Source organism: Artibeus jamaicensis, unplaced genomic scaffold, assembly GCF_021234435.1.
Source record: "Artibeus jamaicensis isolate MK-2021 breed Jamaican fruit bat unplaced genomic scaffold, CSHL_Jam_final contig_923, whole genome shotgun sequence".
In the NCBI taxonomy this organism is placed as follows: domain Eukaryota; kingdom Metazoa; phylum Chordata; class Mammalia; order Chiroptera; family Phyllostomidae; genus Artibeus; species Artibeus jamaicensis.
The window spans coordinates 4,000,489-4,025,589 of record NW_026522014.1 but is presented as its reverse complement, the minus strand read 5'-3'; the positions used below and the strand labels follow the sequence as shown (position 1 = coordinate 4,025,589).

Here is a 25,101-nt window from a genome sequence, read left to right as displayed (position 1 = left end):
GTTTTGCTTTGAACCTCAAGCAGAAAGTTAGTTTTGACGCTGTCAGCCTGTTCTCTACAGTGCCCAAAGGGGAGGTAATTTCAGGGGGAAAGGGGAAGGGTTTATAGGAACAAGTATAAAAGACACATGGACAAAAACTGGGGAGGGGGTGGAAATGGGAGGGAGGGGGAGGGCTGGGTGGGTGGGCTAGAATGGGGGTAAAAGACAGAAAACTGTACTTGAACAACAATTAAAATTAAAAAAAAAACTTTTAATGAAAAAAAGAAAGAAAAGAAAGTTGGTCTTGAACCTGCTGCTGAAAGGCAGCCTTGGATTCCGTTCCCCTCCGCGGAAAGATGTCCTAGGGCCCTGGAAGACACCGAGCCAGGCCCCGGGAGCAGGTGCGGGGAGGCGGGGCGGGCAGCAGTCCAGGGCGGGCAGCGGTCCAGGGCCGAGCCTGGGAGCCCGGGAGCCCGGGAGCCCGGTGGCCCCGCCCTCCCCTTCTGGCTACTCCCCTCGGGGCGACACCGCTGGGTTCCCAGAACAATGGGAAAGCTGGTGGTGCTGACCCTGCTCGGGGCCGGTCTGGCCCTGATCGGGGAGAGGTTTGTGGCGCTCAGGTGAGTTGGCATCTAGATGGGGCGTCCTCGGCTCACTTTTGTCATTGAGGTAAGGTCAAGGGCTTCCCAGTGCCACCTTCCTAGCCAGTAGAAGGAGTGAGCAGTTTTGGAACTCACCCCTCAATTCCATCCAGTGGAAAGTAAGCGAGGTAGAAAATAAGCGAATCATTTGCCTTTCCTAAAACTGTAGGGCAGAAAGGCCCCCGTGTATTTTCGGAAAGTCACCCGGCCAAGCCCCGCTTCCGGGTCGCTCTCCGCTTCCGGTCGCTCTCCGCTTTCTGGTCCTGCGGGACTTCAGTGGACGGGCTGGGTTCGGGAGAGGAAACCCGGCTACCCCGGGTATTTGTGGCTGACTCAGACATTACCCCAGGCCAGTTAAACACTGAGGGGTCCTGGTTGCAAGAACTCGTGCCAAATTAAGAGCTATTCAGGCAGAGGGAGCATGAGCCTAAATTCTCAGGTGGTAACTGCTATGCTGTGGGTGTATGAGCTTTTGAAGTGGAAGATCTGGTGGCGATAGCCCAAAATATCTCAGAAGAGTCAGTGGTCTGCTAGGAAAAGGAAATGTTAGGTGATGCCACACATTTCTGAGTGGATCTAAAACCTCTGCTTGCCTTCAGCTGTCGTTGGGGTGCTTTGATTTATTTCTCTAAGTAGAAGCTGGAATCTCTTGAAGAGACCTTTGGTAATACTTTCTAGTTCAGTTCGAGTGTGTTTATTGTAACATTTGCTCCCAGTGTACCCAAGAGAGAGAATCGTAAAAAATAATTATTATAAACTCGATCTAAAGCATATTTTTTAACAGTGACAGAAAGAGAAGTCTAAGTCTAGAGCCTTCCTGCATACTACTTACTAAAAATTTAAACATATCCCTGGCATTTAAACGAATGTCTCACTGTGGAAATAAGAGCATTGTATTGAAAAGTAATGTGGCCAATTCCTTAGATTGTGGTTAGTTTGATGAATTGCAAAGTAGGTCAGCATAAAAATTTTAAGATAATGAAGTTAAAGCAAAGGCCACAGGGTTTATTTATTGGGGAATTTGAACTTGGGGAAAGCAGTTTGCGGAAGGGGTGAGTCAAAAGGCAAGGCCATAGTAGATGAAGGGGTGCCAAAGTGCAGATTTATAACAGACAATACTTTATCAAATTAGATAACACATCTTGTACTTTTAAATCAACTAATACTGTGCAGTTAGTTATTCATGCTATTAAATATTATCTTCTATTTGGGCAGCAAAGCATTGTCCATGTATAATTGCATTTTAGTCTTTCAGTAATAACTGGGTGAGATTAGCTGATAAAAGCACATTACCCACATAATGTCCACATTATGTGAATAAATGTAAACAAAAGGAGTCACCTATCTGTTCTAGTGCCCTTAAATGAGGAAAGAGAGTTCATGGATATGAAAGTAATTAAAGACCATGTTTAGACATTGATTTTGGAAGTCATACATTTACTTCCAGTACTGTTGTCCTCCACAGACAAAGAACTAATGCATTTCGAGAAGTGGAGCCCGTAGAACGCCATAACTGCCACTTCATCGAGGGAATTGGTATGTATGTGACAGTGCCAAGAGGGGCCAGCAAAGTTTCCTGGTCACCACCCACCTGAGTGAGGCTGCCAACTGATTTAATCCCCTGCCACCCCTTAAGCCCCAACTGCCTCAGCCCAGGTTTTCAGGGGTTCTCTGCAGTGTCAAAACCAGCAGCTTTTTCTCAGGTCTCTTGCTTACCGATGCCCCTCTATCATTTGAACAATGTCATTGACTAGTCCTTGTCCTGTCCCTCACCAAATTCTCCTCCTGTCCCTTCTGTGACATTTTTCTCCTCTGTCATCTTCTCTTGCCTGTCTTCTTTTTTCTCCTTCTTCCCTCTCAATGATATTTCTGGCTTCAAGTGTCACCTCATTCAAAATGTGTCTGCAGGTCCCATGAGGAATATGACTTATTCCCTACCTTCCAGGACCTCACAGCCCACTGAGATGTCTTTAAAGAGATTAATTGAAATCTCATAGCCAGACCCTTAACCTCTCAAACAGGAGGCCTTCCTGTCCCATCTAAAATCCACTTTATTCTACTTTGTATTTCTGGTATTTTCTCGCCGCCCACAACCAGCTCTTCTTCTAGATTTTCCTTAGGCATGATACCTCCATTTTCAAAAAGGCTCAGTTCACAATGGAGCCATTGTTTCCCCTTGTCCCTTGTTGTTCCACAGGACGCAGGTTGACAACGGCCTCCTTGTACCCTTACACAGGGCTAATTTCACCTGTGAGTGACTGCCGGGACTGCTGATTTGGGCCCCACGCCTCCAGTTTTCCCCAGCACTACCAGAAAAAAAGTTTAGTTAGATTCTGTTCACTCTTCTGGAAATGAGTTCTTTACACTCTCTCACCTTTGTTTATGAAATTCCCTCCACTGATTTCATTGCTGCTTGCTGAAGTGGGCTGCCAATTCCCCTCCCACCTCTGAATTCTCACAGCACTCTGAAAGTCTGGTTCACTTATGACACCTACCACATGCTTTATCTGATAGCTAGCAGTGTTTTCTCTCAATATCAGATTGCAGACTCCCTAGGGTCAAGGACTGTGGCTTATTTATCAACATGTGACAGGATGACAGCATAGTCCATTATGATAGGAGTTTGTAATATAGATATATGAAATTGGAGACAATAAGAACTCTTAAAATTGGGTCTCTTTTCTCTCTCTCCCGGTTCCTTTTAAAAAAAAAAAAGTGGCCTGGTCCTTGTGCCCCCTGGCCTTAGAGGAGGTTTGTGCTGCTGGCTAGAAAGCATGAAGTTGAAGACAAACTCCTTCCTGACGTTTGTTTTCTACAGCCTGAGCTCCTGCAAGAATTCTGATGGAGAAGGGATAAGAATATGTGGGTTCTGAATAACAGGGACCCTTGCCCCACTGCCTGACACTATCCTGGGGAAGAAACAAGATCTGGGAAGGAATTGGCTACAGGGCACCTTTAGGGAGGCTAGATTCTTTGTGCTGTGCGTCCCAGCCTGAGCAAAAGTTATGTGCCCATGCAGGACCTGGAAATGACAGAATTGTCTAAATCAGCAATCTTCAACCGGTGTGCCCCTAGAGTTTTTTAAACATGCAATACCTGGCTATTTAATCACGGGCACTGACCTCTTTTTCCTTAGATCGTCAAATAAAAAAATGATAACAGCCAACACATCCATAGCCATCTGGGGTGAATAAATAAAAATTAGACCTATTTTTGTCAGATTAATAAAAGTAGACTTTTTTGGTGTGCTACATAATTTTAGTAATTAGTTTATGTGTGCCATGAGATGAAAAAAGTCAAAAATCGCTGGACTAGGTGATCGCCAGTATCTAGCCACACTCTCAGATTATGTAAATCAAACATGTTTGAGAAGATAAAACTACAGCTAATATTATAACATGTAAATCAATGTACTGTTTATTCAAATATTTTGAAGAGAATGATTTAAAGGGAGCAGGGTGGGAGTAGAAAAAAATGTCACGTTTCTTCTTGTGTCTGGTAGCATATTTACATTTCATTTTGGAGAACTAAACAAGTTAGAATGATCATGGGTCATTTGTCAAGAGGACAGTGTTGATGCGTATTTAAAAGCAATAATAATACTGCCTAGTGTCCCTGAACACTCTGCTGAGACCTTTACCAATGTTTATGTCATCCTCATAACTGACCTGTGAGGTGGGTGTGGCCGTCTGTCCTCACAGATTAGGAGACTGACGCACAGAAGCACAATGCCACTTGCCAGTGGCTCCGAACCAGAGGGCGGCAGGCCTAGATCATGAGCCAGGATGGTTTGTGCGTTGTACTCTCTGTTGTGTGGCACCGCCTTTCTTACCTACTGCTGACACATTCTTATTACAGAAGATTCAGGAGGTTTGGTGGTGGCAGAAAACAAAGTCTGAGGTGCAAAAAGGTGAACTATTAATAAGTAGGGCTGATCAAAACAAGGCAGGCTGGGTATTTAAGAAAAGGTCACTAATGAGACAGTTCTCACGAGACCCAATTATATGATGAGTGAATGGCTTTGTGAAGCAATGGTAAACCACTAAAGGATTTTAGTCAGAGTGTGGTAGGCAGTAATAGGGTGGGGGGGGGCAGGATTCTGATTTGTGTTTTCTTCATGACCCAGAATTTTGGGAGTTATTTTATTGGTGGAAGAAACTCTCTTTCCCATTTCCTTGTCCAATATTCTTTCTGGGTAGAAAGGATGGAAGGTAAAAAAGAAGAGAAATTCAGAAATCATATCTCATAGATCTTTTTGTATTGCATTCATCTTTTCCCCAAGGCTTTAGAGTTGATGGTTGTTTTAACCAGGCAATTATTTAGCTGCCCTTGGCACCTCCTCAAAGCTACACTTGAAATCTAAATGGCTTTATTAGGACTTCTCCTGAACAGGATGATCAAGGGACAACCATTGTGTTTTTGGTGGCTTCCTATCTTCCCCTCTATTCCTTTCCCTGTCCTGCAGTTTCCTGTGTGTCCAAGATACATTTCTACTCCATAGTAGGTTTTGTTTGTTGTTTTAGCATGCTGTCACAACCTTCTCTCCAAGATGTGAGATGATTGGCAGTATCTGATAGTCATGCTTTGGCATGACCCTTTCTCAAGGTGCCTTAGGGCATCCCCTCTCAGTCTTGTCTGGTCTCTCTGTACAGCCTCTCTCCTCAGTAGCTTGAAGGTAGCCAGACTTCTTACATTTAGGTTTAGGGCTCCCAGGTTTCGTGCAGAAAGTGAGAGAGAGAGAGAGAGAACCAGCAAAAGCTATGGCTGTGACTTTATACATCCATCCTATGGCATCATTTCTACCACATTGTTTGTCAAAGCATTTATCTACTAGGAGCCCTGCAAACCCTTTTTTTCAACCTAGTCTCAGTCATGACTTGCTTATTATATGCTTCTTTCCTAAGAAAAATGCTTAAGAACAACTCTCAGTGGAAAGAGATCTGACCAAACTCTTTCAAATGCATTTATATTTTAGTAGTCTGTCTTCAGACAATTGCCTTTGTAAAAGAGAGCAATTACTCGACAACTTCCCAGTAAGATTATATAACAATAGACTTTCTAAGCCTCAACAAGTTGGAAAAAGAACTGCCCGGCAGAGAGGCCTTTAAGAGACCTTCAAAATGATTGATGACTTTCCAAATGTCGCCACTTGGGCCATAGATCAGGAGAATAAAGTGGAACCTCTCAGGACAGACGATAGAAGTCATTATTTAAAGAATAAATCTAGGATATCACTTTATTTTATAGTTACTTGCTTTTTTTCCTCTTGAGATGGAATTCCAAAACAAACAAACAAAAAGATTATTTTGGAGTCTGACTCAGGTTTTATTGTAGAACACCTCTGGGATTCTTGAAAGTTAATACAGTGTCCCAAGTCAGTAGTTGCAAAAAGTCAATGAAGTTTCCAAAAGAAATTCAAACTTTTGACTGTGAGATTTATCTCTTAAGTCTTCAAACATGCATTTTTTTGTGATCATTTGCCTCTTTTGCAGAAAATGGCTCTGAAGATATTGACATACTTCCTAGTGGGCTGGCTTTTATCTCCAGTGTAAGTATCTTCCATACCCCTCAGAAGCTCATGTCAATATGTGTACAGGCAGCAAGCACGTCAATGTTGCCAACTAAAGCTGCCAGACAGACCCGTACACATTCAGCCCACCTGCAGGTAACCCAGCCAATTAAAAAAGCTGAAACAGGATTCTGGGGGGCTAATTGGGGCGCCAGAGCAGTGCTCGGGCTGGTTCCCCGTGAGCAATTTCATGCTCAGTGGGGTCTCAGCAAATGTCTAATGATTTTTGTTCAATTCCTACACTAATATCCAGCTCTGTTCTTTGCTGTCCATCCCGCCTTTGCCTTATTTGGCCAGGCTTATCTTCTGGTAATCATTTTTTCACTAACTAGTAGTATTCTCACTAGGCCTGCTTGCACTGGGAGGTCAGTAAATGTGGATTGAATGTTACCCATGGTACTTGATTCAACACCAGAGCATTTTCCATCTTGGGTTCTCTATCATTCTTTCAGCTCTTTCAAAGAGAAGTAGAGAAAAGCCTCCATTTTATTCCCAATACCATTTTCACAGGCTTGGGGTGATCAGGAAGCTATGTGTGGGATTGAATTTCAGTGAATGAAAGTGTATATGTTGTAAAGATGTTGAAAACTGTCATACATTTGTTGAATCAGTTGCAATTTGAAGTGGGCTGTAAGACACTGAAGAAGTAGATTGATTACATTTCCCTTGTGAATTCTGATTTCTGAAATTGCATGTCTTAATGTTCCATTTTGGCCAAGAAAGTGGAACTACCATTAGTTCCATTTACTACCAAATAATATGACCTTTTAAGTCTATATCATTTTGGTCAAAAGGGGGGCACATATAATAATCCTTAATGGCCTGAATGTCTAAATTCTTAAATATGCACAGTATAGTCAGGGTCTTGTTTGTATTTTAAATTGCTACTGGTGGTGGTAAGTGTGGAGGTGGGCGGGGGTGGGAGGGATTCTATTTCTTTTGTTTTCCTCAAAAACCAAAGAGAAAACAAAGCCGTCTAGAAATGCTTTTTCTTTGTTGACTTACATTTTCTACGGACAATTTAGATTTTCAATGTTATGCCAAATAGACCTTTCAAAATGATTATAAATATAGCTGGGAGATTTCTGTGCTGTTAGGAAGTAATATTTGCCGTTCTCACTATATGCTTCTTTTCTACTTTCACTGGAACTAAAAGTACTGACTTAGTGCTATATAGAAAATAGAGATGTTCATAACAAATACTCTAATGAGAAATGTTAACATGGAGTTTTAAATAATGGAGCTATTTTTGTAAAGGAGCCAACAACTGGTAACTTACAAGCGAAGGAGGATGTTGGTTTATTTTTAATCTTTAGGACTATAATCAGTTCAAGTCCTTGTTCTTATTTTCTCTTGCCCCCTTTCTTGCCACCCTAGAACATGTTTGGAAGCTGCTGATCTCAAGGCTAATTCTGTGTGATATTCTTTGTCTATTTAGAAAGGCCGAGCAGGCTCTTTGCTTCCTTATCTTGGTCCTTGGCGTGCTTCTCTTTGCCTGCAAAGTTCCTCCCTTCTTTCTATGTGCCAGCCAACTTTGAGTTCTCTGAGAGATCTCTGCGACGGCACTTTCATTCCTGAGCAAAGCCTTCCCTAACACTCTTGGCGGGTGCAGTGTTTCCTCTCTGGTCCCTTGGGGTTCTGCGCTTAGGTCCTTACATATAATACCATATCCGATGAGCTTGTTCGGTGCTGTCTTTGTGGATTTCAAGCTCTCCTTGAGGCCAGGACTTTGGCGTGTTCATGGCCACGCTCGGTGCCGAACATACTATCTGGCATACGCAGATGCTTGAATATTTACTGAACGCATGTGCTGGAGAATGAGGCCTGGACTTCACTGCCTGTCCACACAGAGATGTAGTCTTTGGGGGGAAATAAGATGCTTGTACCTCTGCTACCAGGGCAGGGATGGGCCTGGAGTGGGTCTATCTCAGGCCAGCCTCGAGAGTGTGAGTTCTTGACTTTGTGTAGGAAAGATTTCATAACACGAGTCCAGGGGATTTTGAAAGTACATACCTTAAGGCTGGGGACAGTGAAACAAAGGAAGGACTTAGTGCAGAAGAAGTAACAGGAGAGAACCTAAGCTTTGGCTCCCTAGAAAAGCTCTAGGAAGGGAGTGAGACAAGGTGAGGCTGCTGTTAGCTCACTGTAAAGTCAGAGAAAAAGGGGGCCTTGGAGACAAGATTCGGGGTTATCCTGGGTTGAACTGCCACTGCTCTCTGCTCCCCTGGCTGCAAGTCTCATGGGGACCCTGAGAGTTTAGGAGGAAGTAAAAAGTTCACGCCTGGGAAGAGGCACAGGCATGCTCTCGAGCAAGCCCACCCTGAGTCTTTGTCCTGAGAGGTTTTTATCTTTTTTCTGCAGGTGAGGACCTTAGGGGAGGGTTTCAACAGAATCTTCATCAGCTTACCTGGTGTGTTTTTAATATGCTGATGTGTGAAAATGCGTGCATAGGGAGGTTTGATAATATTCTTTGTTCTGCTATACTGTTTTTCTTTTATCTTGGGTCTGTCTGGCTTTTCATGGGGTTTTTGTTCATTTGCTCCCCTGACAGTCTGTCCTTGGGTTTAGCTGGCACAAGACATTAATGGGATCTCTGTTCTCTGTTTCCCAGGCCGGGGAGATTTAAGCTATGTATTCTCTGGTTAGGGAGGAGAGTTATAAACCGCTTGCTCTCGAGTGTCCTTGGGTAGGGGAGATAAGTTCTTGTGATTCACCAGCTGGCTGTAAGTTGCTCAAACTGTGTGGCCTTATGTATTTTCTTGTCTCAGTTTTCCCATTCCACTGGCCCAGGAACTTTCCTGGCTTCTTACTTTCCTGCCTCATCTCCAAGTGATTTTCAGCATTTTCAGTGATGAATGATATCAAAAGAATTGTGTACAGTCACTTGCCACAAATTCTCACCCAACCGCCTGAAACAGAAAACCAGTGAGTGGGAAGCCATCTCATCGGAGGTGCTTCATTCATCGTGACACTTAATCTAGCCAAGCTTTTGGCAGTGTTCCACCCTTATTTTCCTGTCAGATTAATTTCATTTCTAGAATATCCAGTCTCGGTACTAGCTGACAGTGCCCTCATATACACCCAAGCTATCATGGTACTTGCTTTGGTGCTCAAGGTAGCCTTGAGCTACCTTCCCAGGCAATATGGTTGTCTATCAAACCTTTCTGTATGGTATGGCAAAAGAGGCTGCAATTAATGATCTGCGTAATTTAGGCAATAGACTTCTCTGGGATTAATTTTCCTCAGGTGAGAGTTAAGGTTTTCCACAGTTGGAAAGGAAAGGATTCAATGTCTCTGACATTTTTTCCCTCAATACTACTATTATTATCTAATGCACTGGACTTGGTGATCGATCGACTGTGGAAGGTAGACCAGGCCTGGAGTGGGGCCGCCTCGGGTCACCCTGCAGTGTGTATGTTCTTGGTTTTGTGCAGGAGTGATTGCACAACACAAGTCCAGGTGACTGTGAGAGTATGTCTGTTCCAGCTGGACACAGTGCAACAAGAAAGGACCTAAGCTAGAAGAAGCAACAGGAGACAGCCTAGGCAGGGCTGCTTTGGCTCTTAGAAATGTTATAGGAGAGAAAAGAGCCATGATGAGGCTGCTTTGGCTCATTGAGAAGTCAGAGAAAAGGGGGCCTTGGAGACAGGTTCAGGGGGTTAGTCTTCCCTGAGATCTGGCTGCCCGCTGCTATCCCGGTTGCAAGTCTTGTGGGATCCGTTAAGTTTAGGAGTTGTGTTCCAGTGGGTGAAGAAGAGGGAGAAGAGAGAGGCACAGTTCTGTTTCTGAAAGAAAGAGCATCTGCTGGGACCTCTGCTTTTGAGGGTTTTAAAACCTGGAATTTTAGGGGAGATCTCAAGAGAATATGCATCAGCTTTTCCAGGTGTGTCCTTTTAGGGTCATGGTCTCTAATTGGTGGGAGCCAGGACAGGAGTATCATTAGTCATTGCAGTTGGTCCTGGAGTTGCCCACGTGGTTTTGCTGCTTTTCTGGGCTTGGAGCTGAAGTACAACTGAGGCCTAGATGTTCTATCCAGGGAGGAAAGGCCATGGGGGTCTAAACACCATGGTCAGTGGTATGAAAGGTCAGGGCTCTAAAATGCGTGGCCAGTGATATTCCAGGGGGAGGATATGCCAGTTTTGCCTGTTGCTAGGTGCCCAGTTTTTCTGCCTGGGTGCCCTTCTGTATATGGACATAAATTGCTCAGCCAGTGTGTGCAACTGTCTGCCTCAGTTTCCTCATGCCACCTGCCAAGGAATTTTCCTAGCTTCTCACTATCCTGCCTCATAAAGGCTGAATTTTGTAGGCTGATATTGGGGATGTTCTTAAAGCATAATGTGAATGGGAAGCAGGATGAGAGAAGAGAATCTTGATTTGGGTTTTGACAATTTGATTATGAGCTGCCCTCAGGAAAAAGTTGGGCAGGAATGCAAGCTAGAATTCCAGAGAGAGATTCCCAGTAAATGTGTAGATTTAAAAGACATTGGTGTCGACCATAAGATTCAAAAATCCTATGAATAAGATCTTCAGTGAAAGGGTATAGAGCTAGCAGAAGAGAGGGACAAATGAAAATGGAAGGAAGAGAAGCAGGACTTCTGTTGGGAAATTCTATATGTTGAGGGTTCTGACCAGAAACAAAGGGGTGTGCCATGGTGCCAAATGCTGCAGACATATAGGTGAGAGGAAGTTGAAGGGTTATCAGACAAGATCTTTTAGAGGCCATTGGTAGGACCGTTGTAGAGGCATTTCTATAAACTACAGAATACTGTTTTTAGGCAATTAGAGTTGGAGCAAATTAAACCAAGTAACAATATCAAGTGATGTTTCCAAGAAACTTGAGAGTGAAGGGAAGGCAAGCTAAATGCATGTTTGAAGAAATAGTATAGTTAGGGGCGATTCATTTCAAGGAACAACAAATGAACAATTTTTCAGGCAAAAGAATGGGGCATTGCTAAAAAATAAGTGGTTAAGCAAGAGAGAGAATATAATTTCTAAAGACAGGCCCTAGGGAACAAGGAACCAAACAAACAGACGACAGAGTGAAGAGCTGAAGAAGGATATTCTGTCCTTATGAAAAGAGGGAGAAAGAAAAAGAATTGATAAAACTGGAGAATTGGAGACAGAAGGCAGGGAATCAGAGGAAATTTATGTCGGACATTTGTTTATGATTTTTTCCCTCAGAGAAATAGGAGGTAACATTATCCATCAGAATAAAGAGGATGAAAGTGTGGGCTCTGGAAGATAAGAAATAAATTTAGAATAGACACTTGGAGAAATGTCACTTAGGCAATAGATTACCTATTAGAGTTCATGGCCATACCACCCTGAACATGCCCGATCTCATCCGATCTGGGAAGATAAGCAGGGTCAGGCCTGGTTAATAGTTGGATGGGAGATTACCTAATTAGAATAAATAAAAAGGCCAATAACCATCACTGAATGTCTGGTTGAAGCTGGAATGGTAACTTTGCGTGTAGGTTTTTCTGACCTGATTTTAGACTAACCCTGGAGCAAAGACTAACCAGGGCAAAGGGAGTTGGTAAGGAATCTGATACAGAGGCAGTGAGCAAAGAGCATGGCTTCCTTAGAAGACCAGCTGCTGATTGATGATAGCATATTTGTGACCTGGAAAGAAAAATTTGGGCTAGGGGGCATGCGGCTCCCTCCCCAGGTGCGGTGACTTAAGGAGAATGTAAAAGGGCATCGCGCCTTCTCTGATGTGTTTCAGCATTGCCTGGGGGAAAGCTGGTCTCCAATAAGATTTAGATATTCTTAAGAAAAAATATTCTAAGAAAAATTTACAGACGTAGGTTCCCTCACCCAGGTGTGAGGTGGAAGACAGTGGAAGGGGCCAAGAATAGTATTATTATAAGTAAGAGTGTGTCCACCTGTGTGTGCGTATTTGCAAGAAAGGGAAGGGTAGGGGAGAGAGACAGAGATGGAATATAGAGTAGGAAGGAGAGAGTTTATGTTGAGTATAAGTAAAAATAAGAGTTCAAGAAAAGATACAAGATTGTTGATATTGATATATGTCAGAGTGATGAAGGAGGGATGCCAGGAAGAAGTGGGCTGAGTTTTGTAATTTGTGTAGAATAAACCGACCACAAGACCTGACACACTGACCAGGGATGCCCCCCAGGCCCAACACGTTCAGGATGCCTATCATCATCGGTCGATGAACACCTGGTCTTTCCAATAAACAGAGCCACCGTCCAAGTTACTGGAATGAATTTTTCTGCGTTATTTAGAGAAAAAGATTCATGTTCAAATTTTCAGACATATCTATAGGAACAAAATAGGCCAGAAACAGTCAACCTGTGTCAACAGTCTCTCTGAGACTGGTTTTCCTATGTTAACTCTTGACTAATTCTATTACAAAACACAATCGATGTAGGGATGGGAGCAATACAATGAAACCATACACCCCTTCTCCCTGCGTTGAGGAAGGTGAGCTACAGAATATCACGACTGGATAGACTCTTGGCCATCACACGTTTTAACTTCCTCATTTCCTAAATGAGGGTGCCTGAAGCAAAGGCAGGCACCAAGTGACACAGCCTAGGGTCTTGCATTATCCATTTCGGCCAACCCCCTTCTCTCTACATTAAACATTGACTCTGGGTTTTTTCTTTCCCCAATGGTTTAGATGACATCGGTAATCCCTCAGATCAGATAATGGCAAATGCTAACAGGGGAAAAAGTCCAAGAAATCCAATAGAAACTTAGAGCTTTGAGATTTTGACTTCCATATGAAAATATCGTTTTGATATGTATATATGTTCAGACTTGTTCTCTATTTTTTAAAGGGATTAAAATATCCAGGCATGCCATGCTTTGCACCTGATGAGCCAGGACAAATCTTCATGATGGATCTGAATGAGCAAAACCCAAGGGTCCAGGCCCTAACCATCAGTGATGGGTTTGACAAAGCATCATTTAATCCACATGGGATCAGTGTTTTCACCGACAAAGGTAAAGCTTGAAAGCTTAGGAATGAGGGCTAGTGAAGGAAATACAAACCACTCACTGCCAGCTACTTAACATTCATGTGAAAGGAGAGAAGATGCTATATTACCATAAAAATGTACATTCGTAAAATAATAAGTGTGTATCAACACATTTTGAAGCATCACATTAAAGAAGGGAGACAAGCGATCAATCCCTCTTTCTCCTACCCCCTTTTCTTCTCATTTGACCATCAGAGTGAGTTTGCATATTGTCAGAAATCTAACCTATAATCTAAAGAACCTTTGAAGACAATTGTGTGACGTTAAAGGCATAATGTAAAGGAAAAAATAGGTAAATCAGACTTTACCAAAACTAAAAGCTTTCTGTTTCGAAAGACATGATGAAGAAAGGGAAGAAACAACCCAAGGAATGATAGAAAACATTTGCAAACCATACGTCTGATAAGAGGCTTCTATCCAGAATACATAAATAAGTCTTACAACTCAGCAATAAAGAGACAAATAACCCAATTAAAAAATGGGCAAAGGATCTTAGATGTCTTTTAGAGAAATATACAAATAGCCCATAAACACATGAAAAGCTACTCACTATCCTTAGTCATTAGGGAAATACAAATCAAAACGACCATGAGATACCACTTCACAATAACAGACAGATAATAACAAACGTTGGCACGGCTGTGGAAAAACTGGAACCCTCACACTTTGCTGCTGAGGGTGTAAAACGGGGCCGTCATTTTTTAAAGCAGTTTAGCAGTTCCTCAAAACGTGAAACATGGAGTTACCACGTGAAGCAGAAACCCCACTCCTTGGCATGTACCTGAGAGAATCGAATACAGAGGTCCACACAAACACTGTACACAAGTGTTCAGAGCAGCATCTTTCCTCATACCCGCAAGGTGTAAATAACCCAAATTCCCATCCTCCGGTGAATGCATTGCAAAGTGGTATATTTGTGTAATGGAATGTTATTCGGCAATTAAAAGGAGTGAGGTACTGAGACATGCTACAACATGGAAGAACATTGTAAACATTATCCAAAGTGAAAGAATTAAATTACAAAAGGCCACATAGTGTATGATTCCACTTATATTGTGTCCAGAATAGGAAAATCCATAGATACAAAAACTAGATTAGTGATTGGCAGGGGCTGAGGGTCGTGGGGAGCAGGGAGTAGCTGCTAATGGGTGTGGAGTTTCTTCCTGCAGGGACATTTTCTTCTTGAATATGTTCTGGCACTAATTAGTAGCTCTGGTTGTACCACTCTGTGAATATATTACAAACCACTAACTTGTACATTTTAAAAGTATGAGTTATATCTCAAAAAAAGCTGTTATAAAAACAAAACCTATGTATTCATCCATTGTATCTACTTTAAAGCAATTTCCAATATTATTTTTACTTGTGGATAATTCATAAGTACAGATTGGTTTAATCTTTAAATATCTGTGGGTCCATACAGCATGCAGAAAATAACAACAGTAAAACCTAATAGTAGCTACATAACGGAGGGCCAAATGGAAGTGTTGCAATTCCAAATGTTTAAAGAAACGGCACTTTAATCCGAAACACGTGCTGGAATTACAATGCATTATTCGGTATAATTTTGCTTGACTGATTTAGTGAATAAAAAGGAATGATTCATAATTACTTCTATCCACTTATCCAGTAACTTTCATCTGCACCAACAGTGACTTGTTCAATTTTAAATAAATGGATATTTTTAAAAATGCTTGAATACTATTTTATTAAGTAGGTTAAACATTACCCTGAAATCTTATACAGGGGTGGGCAAAAATAGATTTACTGTGCCACTGTGACATCCTTTTGAGTTCACAAAGTTATTATAATAAATCATAACTTGCATGTCTTTCCATACAAACAGCCGTAGATTTACTTTTGCTCATCCCTGTATCTCTGCTTATTTGCTTAGCAAGCCCATCTTTAAAAGGTAATTGTACCTAACAGTTTTCTGTTGCTTGGTTTGCAAAGCATTTTCCACTATATGTAACTCATTTATTCCTCAAAATAAAACCTTGGATCCTACCAGACACTTGTCCTCTCCCCGTCCCAATGGATCATTTGGTCTCAACGCTCTGTCCAGTTTCCTTCTTCAACATCTATCCAAGCTGTACGCCTCTCCCCATCCTCACTGCCACCAGCCCAATCCAAGTGTCTCACATGTGTCTTTCCCATGACTGCACCTTCCCTCTTATACTACCTCAATCCCTTTTTTATATATACATATTTTTAAAATATTTTATTTTTAAAAGGGGGAAGGGAGGGAGATAGGGAGAGAAACATCAATGTGCAGTTGCCTCTCATGTGGCCCCCACTGGGGACCCAGCCCGCAACCCAGGCAGGTGCCCCCACCAGCAACTAAACCGACGATCCCCTGGTCCTCAACCCGTGCTCAACTCACAGAGCCACACCAGCCAGGGCGCAATTCGTTTTCCTAAGCAAGAGTTACTTCCAATGCAAATCTGACCATGTCACTCTCTTCTTAAAAGTCTCCATGTTTTTCCCATTGCTTTGAAGATAAACTGCAAATCTTCAAAATAACCGCGCTTCCCAGTTGCCCCTCTGACACATTCCGCCATCTGGGTGCTCTGTGCAGCCTCCCTGGACATTCCTCTCCCCCTGACTGTGGACCAGCCATGCTGGGTTTCTTTTACTCCAGTACATGCCATGTGCCTCAGGGCCTTTGCAATGGCAGTTCCCTCTGCCAGGAATGTCTTTCCACTGCTTCTGTCTTCCTTTTCCTCATCATTCAGGCCTCAACTTAAATGGCACCTTCTCAGGGAGGCCTTCCCACCATCTTGTTTCAGGAAACGAACCTGGTTATAGTCCTTCTCCTTGCATTTCTTTTAGCACTCATCAAAATGGCAACTAATGTTTTTTATTAATGTTAAAAGATGCCAACCTTCTTTCCTTCTTCTACTATTGCTCTGTAGGAGCTCCTTCTTGGCTCCTTCGGAGCCAAGATTAACCGGCCCTGCTCAAGTGGCTGCTCTATGAAGAAGTCATCTCCCACTTCAGTTTTGTCTATTTACGAATTCTTTCCTTCCCATTTTCTTCTTTAGAATATAATCACCATAGAAGCCTATGTGACTTGCCTATTGCTGGATTCCCAGAGTCTAGAACCATAGCTGCTGCTCTGTGAACATGTATGAAATAAATAAATGAATGAACACTATGGGACAGGCAGTTCCGACATCAGTGCTCAGTTTTGTAGATGGAGATGTGCAGGGTGGAGGAACACAGTGAAGTGTGGCTTCGCTCTTGTCCCTAGTAAGTGGCAGTTCCAGGACTACAGTGCAGGTGCTTTTACTTCACACCCTCTATTCTTTACTTGGGTAAAATTTGGGCTCCAGGCTCTACTTGAATAACACAAAAGTGACCACTTTGGGGCTGACACCTCACTAGACATACGATGCTTCACCGGAGAAGATGTAATGAGTGATCAGACTGATTTGGAGCTATTTTATTGCGTGGGATAGTGTTAGAGGTGGAAGTATTTGGGGGGGGAGGGGGCAGTGGGAGTTGGTTTGTTTATTTTTTCAGATGGGACTAGTTCACAGTTTACAGGTCAACCCTCAGGCATTTAATCAGGCTTTCAGAAGTGGAGTGTATGATTGACATCTTATTTTATTAGTTACCTCCCTTAATTGTGCATTTGGTTCATAAGGCCAAAACATCACATATAAATTGGAATGAAGTGAGAAAGAGAAGAATATCATTCTCTCCAAGCAATGCTTATATGGGAGGAGGGGTCCAGAGGAGGCCTAGAGGGGGGCCAGGCCGGGACAGCGAGTGTCCGGCAGAGAGCCTGGCTGAGGGCTAAAATCCAAATGCCTGGCCCCGGAACAGCCAGGTCAGACTGAAAGACAGATTCATCTGTGAGGGCAACATGCCCTCACAGGTCTGACCCTCCAGGTCAGATGCGCCCTTTCCTTAATTTGGGTCAAGGTGTGTGTGCGTTTTGGGGGCCATCTCAGGGCCCAAATTTGCTCCATTATGTTCTTGGAGATGCCATCAAAGGTGGGAATAGGGGAGATGAACTCAGATCAAGTCTTGTGGGGGTTGAGGGGGAGGGCCTGGTGGGTCTTTTCAAACTCTAAAGCACGTCTGACCTGGAGTTCCTGAGAAATCAGAAAACCGTTCTTGGAGAAGTCGATTACTACCCTCAATCCTGTTCACAGCAGCTCATGTACCAGCGTGAAAAGTGGTGGTTGAACATTCCTGAGGTAACACCCCAAATCAGCTAGTCTCTTACCTATTGCACTCATATTTACATTCTGCATCCATTGGCCTCATTAAATATTGTTCTTGCAAGTCTCAGGTGAATGACTTCTGTTGAAAGTTTGTTCTCTAGCTGGCAAGTGTTGCTTATTTTAAGGTAGTCACACAGCCCCAAGAGTTTTTGAACGTGTGTTGCAATGTAGGGGATTCTCACCGAAATGCATTCTCAGCAAAGCTGTGTTTGCTTGCCCCCACTTCTCCTGGTGAAGGGCCATCCCGAGAAACCACATCTGTGTTTGCACGCCATGGGAGTTGTGTGTCTTCCTGTTAGAAGGGAGATGTAGCTAAGGGTGAAGGGGCCATGTAAAATGTCAGGGCTTGGCTTAGCCACTTGTTGGTGGTAAAATTGTCAACAAGTCATTTCCCGTGCTGAGTCTCCATTTCTTCAGTAAAATATGGACACTGACATTTGTCTGACTTACCTGTGAGGTGGACTGTGGGAATCAAATGCAAGATGTGTGAGAAATAACCTTGGACATGACCAAGTTGTACACCAAGTCTAGTAATAGTTACAATAGAAGTAAATTTATGGGAAATGATGTTTTTTCCCACTGTAGACCATTCTGTGTATCTTTATGTTGTGAATCATCCCCACATGGAGTCCACTGTGGAGATATTTAAATTTGAGGAACAACAACGTTCTCTGGTACACCTGAAAACTATAGAACACGAACTTCTCAAAAGGTATGGAATTAAGGTATTTTGCACTCTATTTATTTTGCACCTCTGCTGTGTGCTTTGTTTTCTTGGGCTCAGCAGGCTTTCTTAAACTTTTGTCCTGTAGCATTGTTTTCCGAAGCTCTCTGAAGGTTCCCACGGTGATCCTGCCCAGCACCTCACTGGAAATGGTTGTATTAGTATCATATGTCTTTATGCGTTCCAGCTTCTTGGAAGCATTTTGATCCTCTACAGGTGCTCAGTTAGAATCCCAGCTCGAATTCCATCCTCTGCACCACAACAGTGCGGTACCGACTGCGGGGCTCTGTTTAAACACCTCCACCCATTTCTAGTTATCCTGGTAGGTGGTGTTCCTAGAGCCACACCCACTGGGTGTTATAACCAACCTCCACATGGACTCTGCCTTCGTTCAACGAGAGCTCAAAGTGGAATTTTTTTTAAAGCCTGTGGGCACGTCTGAAAAATTCACATTTATCAAGTTTTGACGATGTGCCAGGCTCTGTACCAAAGTACTTAATTTAATGCTCCCAGTAGCCTTGGGTAATAGGCATGAGTAAACTGAGACTTGAGAGTTTTAGATGAAATAATTGCCCATGTTACATAATTTGTAAGTGGCAGAACCAGAGTGTAAACCTAGATCTGTCGGAATTCAAAGCTGGGCTCTCAATCACAATGAAAAACATTTTCCTTATTGTGTTAAAAAAAATAGTACCTTTTTTAGAGGCTAGGTTGGTTGCCTGTTTCAAGGTTGTCACAAACAATGAAGACTTTGTCTTTTATAACATGGACCCAACCCTGAAAGACGGGCTGTAAGACAGTTGAGGTTAATCTGTCCATGAGACTGAAGAATGGGAAAGGAAAAGAAAGTTCACCTTCCCGTCTTTGCTCTCTTTCTCAACATTGTGTATGAACTTCTCCCATAGAATCTGGAAGCCATAACAGCAGTGGGCAGAAGTAAGTGAAGTTGAAGTTCCTGAACCTTCTCTCATGATCCGTTGTGCTGGGTTCTGAGACACAGTGGGGAGCAGCACATGTATGCTTTTGCAAACTGATGAACATACTGCTCTGTGTAGAGATTTGGTGACTTGACAGCAGTCGCTATTTAGCAGTACTCCATCCGTTCCCTCTCCCTTTCTCTGTCTCCCCTTTAGTGTGAATGACATTGTGGTTCTCGGTCCAGAACTGTTCTATGCCACCAGAGACCACTATTTCACCAGCTTCTTGTCACTGGTAGAGCTGCTGCTGGACCTTCAATGGACTTACGTTCTTTTCTACAGTCCACAAGAGGTCAAAGTGGTGGCCAGAGGATTTAGTTCTGCCAATGGGATCACAGTCTCACCAGATAAAAAGTAAGTAAGCTCTTTTATGCTTTTTCTCCCCTTGGGCCTTGACGTTTTAGTGGACTCCTTCCCCTAAGAGGTGGGTTACTTCCTTAGCTTAAGTAGTCAATACACGCGTGGAGGGCTGAGCAGCAGCCAGGGCTTTTACTCACCGTCTGACCTGAAGCAGACCATTTGCCTTCTGGTGCCTTAGGCTCACCCTGCCAACGAAATGAGGAATTGGGACTCCAGGATATGAAGTCCTTGTTTCCATTTTTCTCATGGAACTCTAGAAATACACTTAATCTAACACACTAAAAGGGAAAGTAAAGCCACCATACCTTTGCCTCGTATGAGACCGGAAGGCCTTACACTGCTTGTAACTGAGTTCAGTTCCTTAAAAGTTCTTAGTAGAAAGAGAGGCCCAATTTAGACTGGGCATGGCAATTGTATAAATTTCAGACTTACTGATTCTCTGCAGCAGTTTTCTATGAGAAAATACTTTTTATGAAGCATGCAGTTTTATGGACAATTCTTTTAAAGTGTTTTAAAATGGAAGGTTTTTTTTTTTAAATGTATGTAAATAAACACATACATTTGAGACCATGAATGGAGATGATCCCTGTGGAAAACAACTTTAAGTGTTCTTTCTCCTTGTAGAAATGACTGTGATTGAACCTCATGGTCATCTGGATGTTCTTGCCAAGGACTAGCTTTTGGATGTAGAGACTCTTTTTGTCTTATAAGAGGTCCACTTACTTCCATTCGATTTAAAGAGTCCCCAAATAATGAGGCTGAACTTGTATGTCCTCTAGTAATGACATTACTTTATAGTTCTGTCACATGTTCAGAGCATATTTAAAGCACTTCAAGAATATTAAAAATACCACCCCATTATCTTTTTTTTTTTGCTATGGTTTAGAAAGCCATTATCATGGTGTCTTGAACTACTGTTAATTTTTATACATGTTATAGCAAATAAAATTACTGTCATCTTTTAAAACTACTATAGTACTAGTAATACTTTAATAATACCAATATCACTAACATGTAAATGTGATTTACTTCAAAGGTATATTTATGTAGCTGATGTCATGGATAAGAGCATCCATGTAATGCAAATATGTGGTAACTGGGATTTAACTCAGCTGAAGGTAACAGTGCCCTGGCTTGCCCACACAACGTGACCTCTGATGTTAGCTCCCACGCTTGATCTAGGAATGCGCTCCTTGAATGAAGGAAACATATCAATGAAAAAAATATGATGGTGAAGATGTGCATGCATTTCTGAAATTCAGTAACAAAGCCCATTGTTAATACTAATTTTAGAAGCCAGAAGGAGCTGGTGCGAGGGAGGAGGGGTAAGGAAGAAAGTCAAAACAACATCCTCACTACTTCCTCTTTGTTGCAAGGTAATACAGTTGGACACCTTGGTGGATAACCTAACTGTGGATCCTGACACAGGAGATATTTGGGTAGGATGCCATCCTAACGCCATGAAGCTGTTTCTCTACAGCCCTGAGGATCCTCCAGGGTCAGAAGTAAGTTCCTATACTTCTCTGAGCTCACTCGGGCGAGGCTGTAAGACGAACGATTTGTAGAGATGACTCGGGAGTATCGAGTGGGTCACTCGGGAGTAACAAATGAACACAGGGAATGAGGAAAGATTGTACCAGGATGAGGAGGAATGGCCCATTGACCCTGACAGGTGACGGGATACAAATTTACCATCAGTACTAGACAATGTGCCGAATCCTAGCTGGGGCTCCACTTTCCGCTGGGACTAGTGGGAAAATAGGAGCTTGATTATTCATATGTACCAAGGTTGCTATTCATATTTCCAGTCAGGATGGAGGCTCAGAGCAGGCCCTGAGGACACCAATATACAGAACCACTTTCCTTCACACGGCCAAACGTGAAGCTCAGATGAAAGGGTTTAAATGGCTATCGTCTCAAAACGAATTAATTTTTTGCCACCAGGTTCTAATATATATGATAGTGTTAAAGAATGTCTAATTTTAAAGATGTTATTTGTGTTATTTAACATCTCTTCTAAAACAATAGCATAGGCCTTTACATTTTACATGCCATTAAAAACAATAGCTTAACGCCTTGTGTTTTCCATAGCATTAAGTTTAAGAATAAAAAAATCTCAGGTGAATTTAAATATAGATATAAATTCTTGGCAGATATACCCTAAGATATTTAGTCACAAAAATGTGTTGAACATGTATACCAGACTTTGATTCAATGCTTAGGATATATCAGCAGACAAAATATGCAAAGAACCTTGTTCTTAGGGAGGGGGGGCAAACAATAAACAATAAGCATGAGAAACAGTAAATTATATAATATGTTTGAAGTGGTAAGTTCTATGGGGAGAAAGTATCATAAACAGCATCAGGAGTAGTGTGAACAGGGGGACGGACGGGGCCTATGATGAAATAGAGAGATTGGGGTAGCAGTTAGGTTTGAAAAGAGATACAATGTTTGAATCCAGGTTTGGGCAGTCGGGAAACACATTCAAACCCTAGGCTCATAACTGACCCATGGATTAATTAGAACACATGATTATTTCTGCTTCTAATATGAAGAGGGATGCCAAAACACTGAGTTTATTTATTAAGTATTGTGTATTCTTACATGTTTAAACTTCAGTCACCTTCAAAGTGCTCTCCATTTGATGCAATACCCCTATGGAGATGTTTTTTCCACTGCTCGAAATAGTTTTTGAACTCCTTGATTTTGATGTCTTTTAATGCTTCTGTCCCTTCCACACTGGCAAAACATTTTCCTTTAAGGACTTTCTTCATCCAGGGAAACCAAAAAAAAAGTAGCTTGGGGAGAGATCAGGTGAGTAGGGAGGATGGGGCGTGGGGTCATGCTCTTTTGGGTCAGAAACTGCTGAACACGCAGCACAGGTGCTCCTGTAAATCACCCATCATGAAATGGGCAAATGTGTTGAGTCTTCAAACAAGAATTCACTGAAGCCGAACAAAGCCTCTCACAACGACGCCAGCTGGCACACTGATACGGATGGGTTCCTAGAGCACTCACCTAGCCCTTCAGAAGATAATTTCAGTCTTTTGGGGCCCCCCTCTTGTATTGCTTTTCTTCAGTTCTTTAAAATTGTTTATCTTATTAACATACTAGTCATATCTTCTTTAACAAAAAAACAAGAAATGTAAAAAACCCCAAAAGTCCAGCCTGACCCTAAAGCCTGAAGAATTATTACCCTAAACTAGCAAGTTACCTTTGCCTCAGATGTGCACCCCCCCAAAACTGATAACTATTCTACAAACACCCAACAAAAATGTCTGCTTTAAGAAAATTAAAATACAACCTATACGATAATTTGAAAATTGTTTAGGCTCTTCTTCATGCCTGTGTTTTCAAGTTTAATCATGTGTTTATTTTAGGTAAGACTTCTTTCTTCACAGTCACTGACATGCTTTCTTTTTGGTTTAAGCTAATGTTTTCTACATCATTTCTAAGCCTGAGTATTTTCCTGTAACAAAACCTGAGATGTAGTTGTAGGATTTTTCTTAAGATTAAAAAAAAAAACCCTCCACTAAACTATTCTAATAAGAGATGTCAATATAGGCTCAGGACTTGTGAATTTTGAATTGGTTTTCTTTAATCCCTATCATGTCTAGTTTGAACAAACTTCATCTGGCCTCTTTGGAAACTTGAACACTTTTATATCTACTGATTAGCAACCTAACGTACGTTAAGCCTGGGGATCCATAACAGTCTGAGATAGGGATGAATCCGACTGCATTCCAAAGTGTGCATTCTTTACGTTTCCTAGCCACCTCTGGGATGCGAGGGGGCTCCGGCAGGGATGACTCCCAGCCTGCTGGCTCCCAGGTGAGCTTGGCTTGGTAACTAGATGTCCCTTTTTCATTTCTCCCTAAGCCTCTAATGAGAATATGTCTAATGTCAGTAAACTAGTCCACTGGACTGCATAGATATCATTAGGACATTAACACTTTCTTCAGAAGAAAAACATGATTGAAGATACACAAATTTTAGCTTATTGATTTCTGAGAAGTATAGCAGTCCTAGAGTATTGGGAAGGAAAATGTCACTAATGGCTGTTTGCTCATACAGTGTACTGACCAATTGTCTTCTCTTGGCAGGTTCTTCGCATCCAAAATGTTCTGTCTGAGAAGCCCGGGATAAGCACCGAGTATGCCAATAATGGCTCTGTGCTCCAAGGCAGCACTGTGGCTGCTATACACAAAAGGACACTTCTCATAGGCACCATATATCACAAAGCTCTGTACTGTGTGCTCTAGATTCCAGGTAATCCCAAAAGACTACGTGTTTGGTAAAAGCAAACCCCTCACTCTGTAAGAAGTGAACTGCAAGTAAATGGCGAACACCTACAAAAGCGTGCCTGGCTTTTCTGATGGGTAAAAGTTAAGAAGCAGAGAGGTTACCTAATATTCACCAAGTTGAAAATTGAGATAGTGACAGTCCAACAATAAGCCAAAACTCTCAACGCACTCTGTCTGGTACCCCCCTGTTCTTTCCACAGGAAGATGTGGTGAGTTCAGTGGCCAGCTCCCCGAGGACTCCTTGGAAGCTGTGGCAAAACCACTCCCTAGAACTGTGGTATTCTGAGCCACCCGCCATCCAGACTGGGAGAAAAGCTGCTGTTCAAATATTTACAACTCCCTTTTCTATGTTCAATTGTGCTGGGCACAAAATGCCAATCAAATGCCCAGTGTGTGGATAAAAGCAAGATTTGGCATCACAGGACTCCCCAAAGACCTCCTCAAACTTGCATTCTCCCCAGGGCAGACAGAGGCCACCAGGGGCTGGGAAGTCTGACTGAGGGAAGCCTCACTCAGGGCAAGCAGGGCTGACCTCTTTCTTCATAATCATCCTTTATTTGTGCAATAGTTGCCCCATATCCATGATCTCACTTTCCATGCTTTAATTACCTGTGGTCATTCGCAGTCCAAAAATATTACATGAAAATTTCCAGAAATAAACAAAGTTTTAAATTGCACGACATTCCAAGTAGCAGGACGAAATCTTGAGCCATCTGTTACCTGCTGCCTCAGATGTGACTCGTCCCTTTGTCCAGCGTCTCCACACTGCACATTCTCCCTGCCTGCCAATCACTCAGTGACCTTCTGGCTTATCACGTAGACTGTCACATGGTGTCGTAGGGCTTGTGTTGCAGTAACCCTTATTTTACCTAACAGTGGCCCCAGAGCTAGTCACCTAATTTTCATTACAGTATACTTTTAAAAATTGTTCTGTTTCATTATTCATTATTGTTAGTCTCTTACGGCGCCTAATTTATAAATTAAACTTTACAACACAGTGGTGGGAAAAAATAGGTTTATGGTTGCAATGCAAATAAATTATACAATAATTAATAAATAATAATGCAAGAATAAATAGTTTTGCATACTGACAACTGTAAACCTACTTCTACTTACACTGTAAGTTTGTATGTGTAGGACAAAACATAGTACGTACCAAGTTCCATACTACCCACAGTTGCTGGTATCCACTGGGGGTTTTGGGACACACGCCCCACAGATAAAGGGGGACTACTCTAGTGATTTCTAAATCTGAACTATTACGATTAGCTTGGCTCTGAACCATGAGAAGAAGCCTCAGTG

At 42.4% G+C, this 25,101-nt stretch overlaps 1 protein-coding gene and 1 long non-coding RNA gene across 4 annotated transcripts in view; one reads left to right on the top strand and one right to left on the bottom strand.

Annotated features, from left to right (window-relative positions):
* LOC128625825 (uncharacterized) overlaps positions 1-25,101 on the bottom strand; it is a 129,575-nt gene that overhangs the window by 89,745 nt on the left and 14,729 nt on the right. The window lies entirely within an intron of this gene.
* PON3 (paraoxonase 3) lies at positions 453-24,825 on the top strand. The gene is made up of 9 exons (XM_037142788.2): positions 453-599; positions 2,086-2,156; positions 6,113-6,168; positions 12,996-13,161; positions 18,017-18,143; positions 19,289-19,486; positions 20,529-20,610; positions 20,869-20,997; positions 23,599-24,825. Exons 1-9 carry the CDS (start codon positions 526-528, stop codon positions 23,755-23,757), a joined length of 1,062 nt encoding a protein of 353 aa, XP_036998683.2. The 5' UTR covers positions 453-525; the 3' UTR covers positions 23,758-24,825.

Excerpts from the sequence above, each read along its gene's own strand:
- PON3 (XM_037142788.2), top strand. The coding sequence starts at position 526 with ATGGGAAAGCTGGTGGTGCTGACCCTGCTCGGGGCCGGTCTGGCCCTG. Across the intron at positions 19,487-20,528 it reads ACAGTCTCACCAGATAAAAA|GTATATTTATGTAGCTGATG; the intron begins GTAAGTAAGCTC and ends TTTACTTCAAAG. Across the intron at positions 20,998-23,598 it reads AGGATCCTCCAGGGTCAGAA|GTTCTTCGCATCCAAAATGT; the intron begins GTAAGTTCCTAT and ends TTCTCTTGGCAG.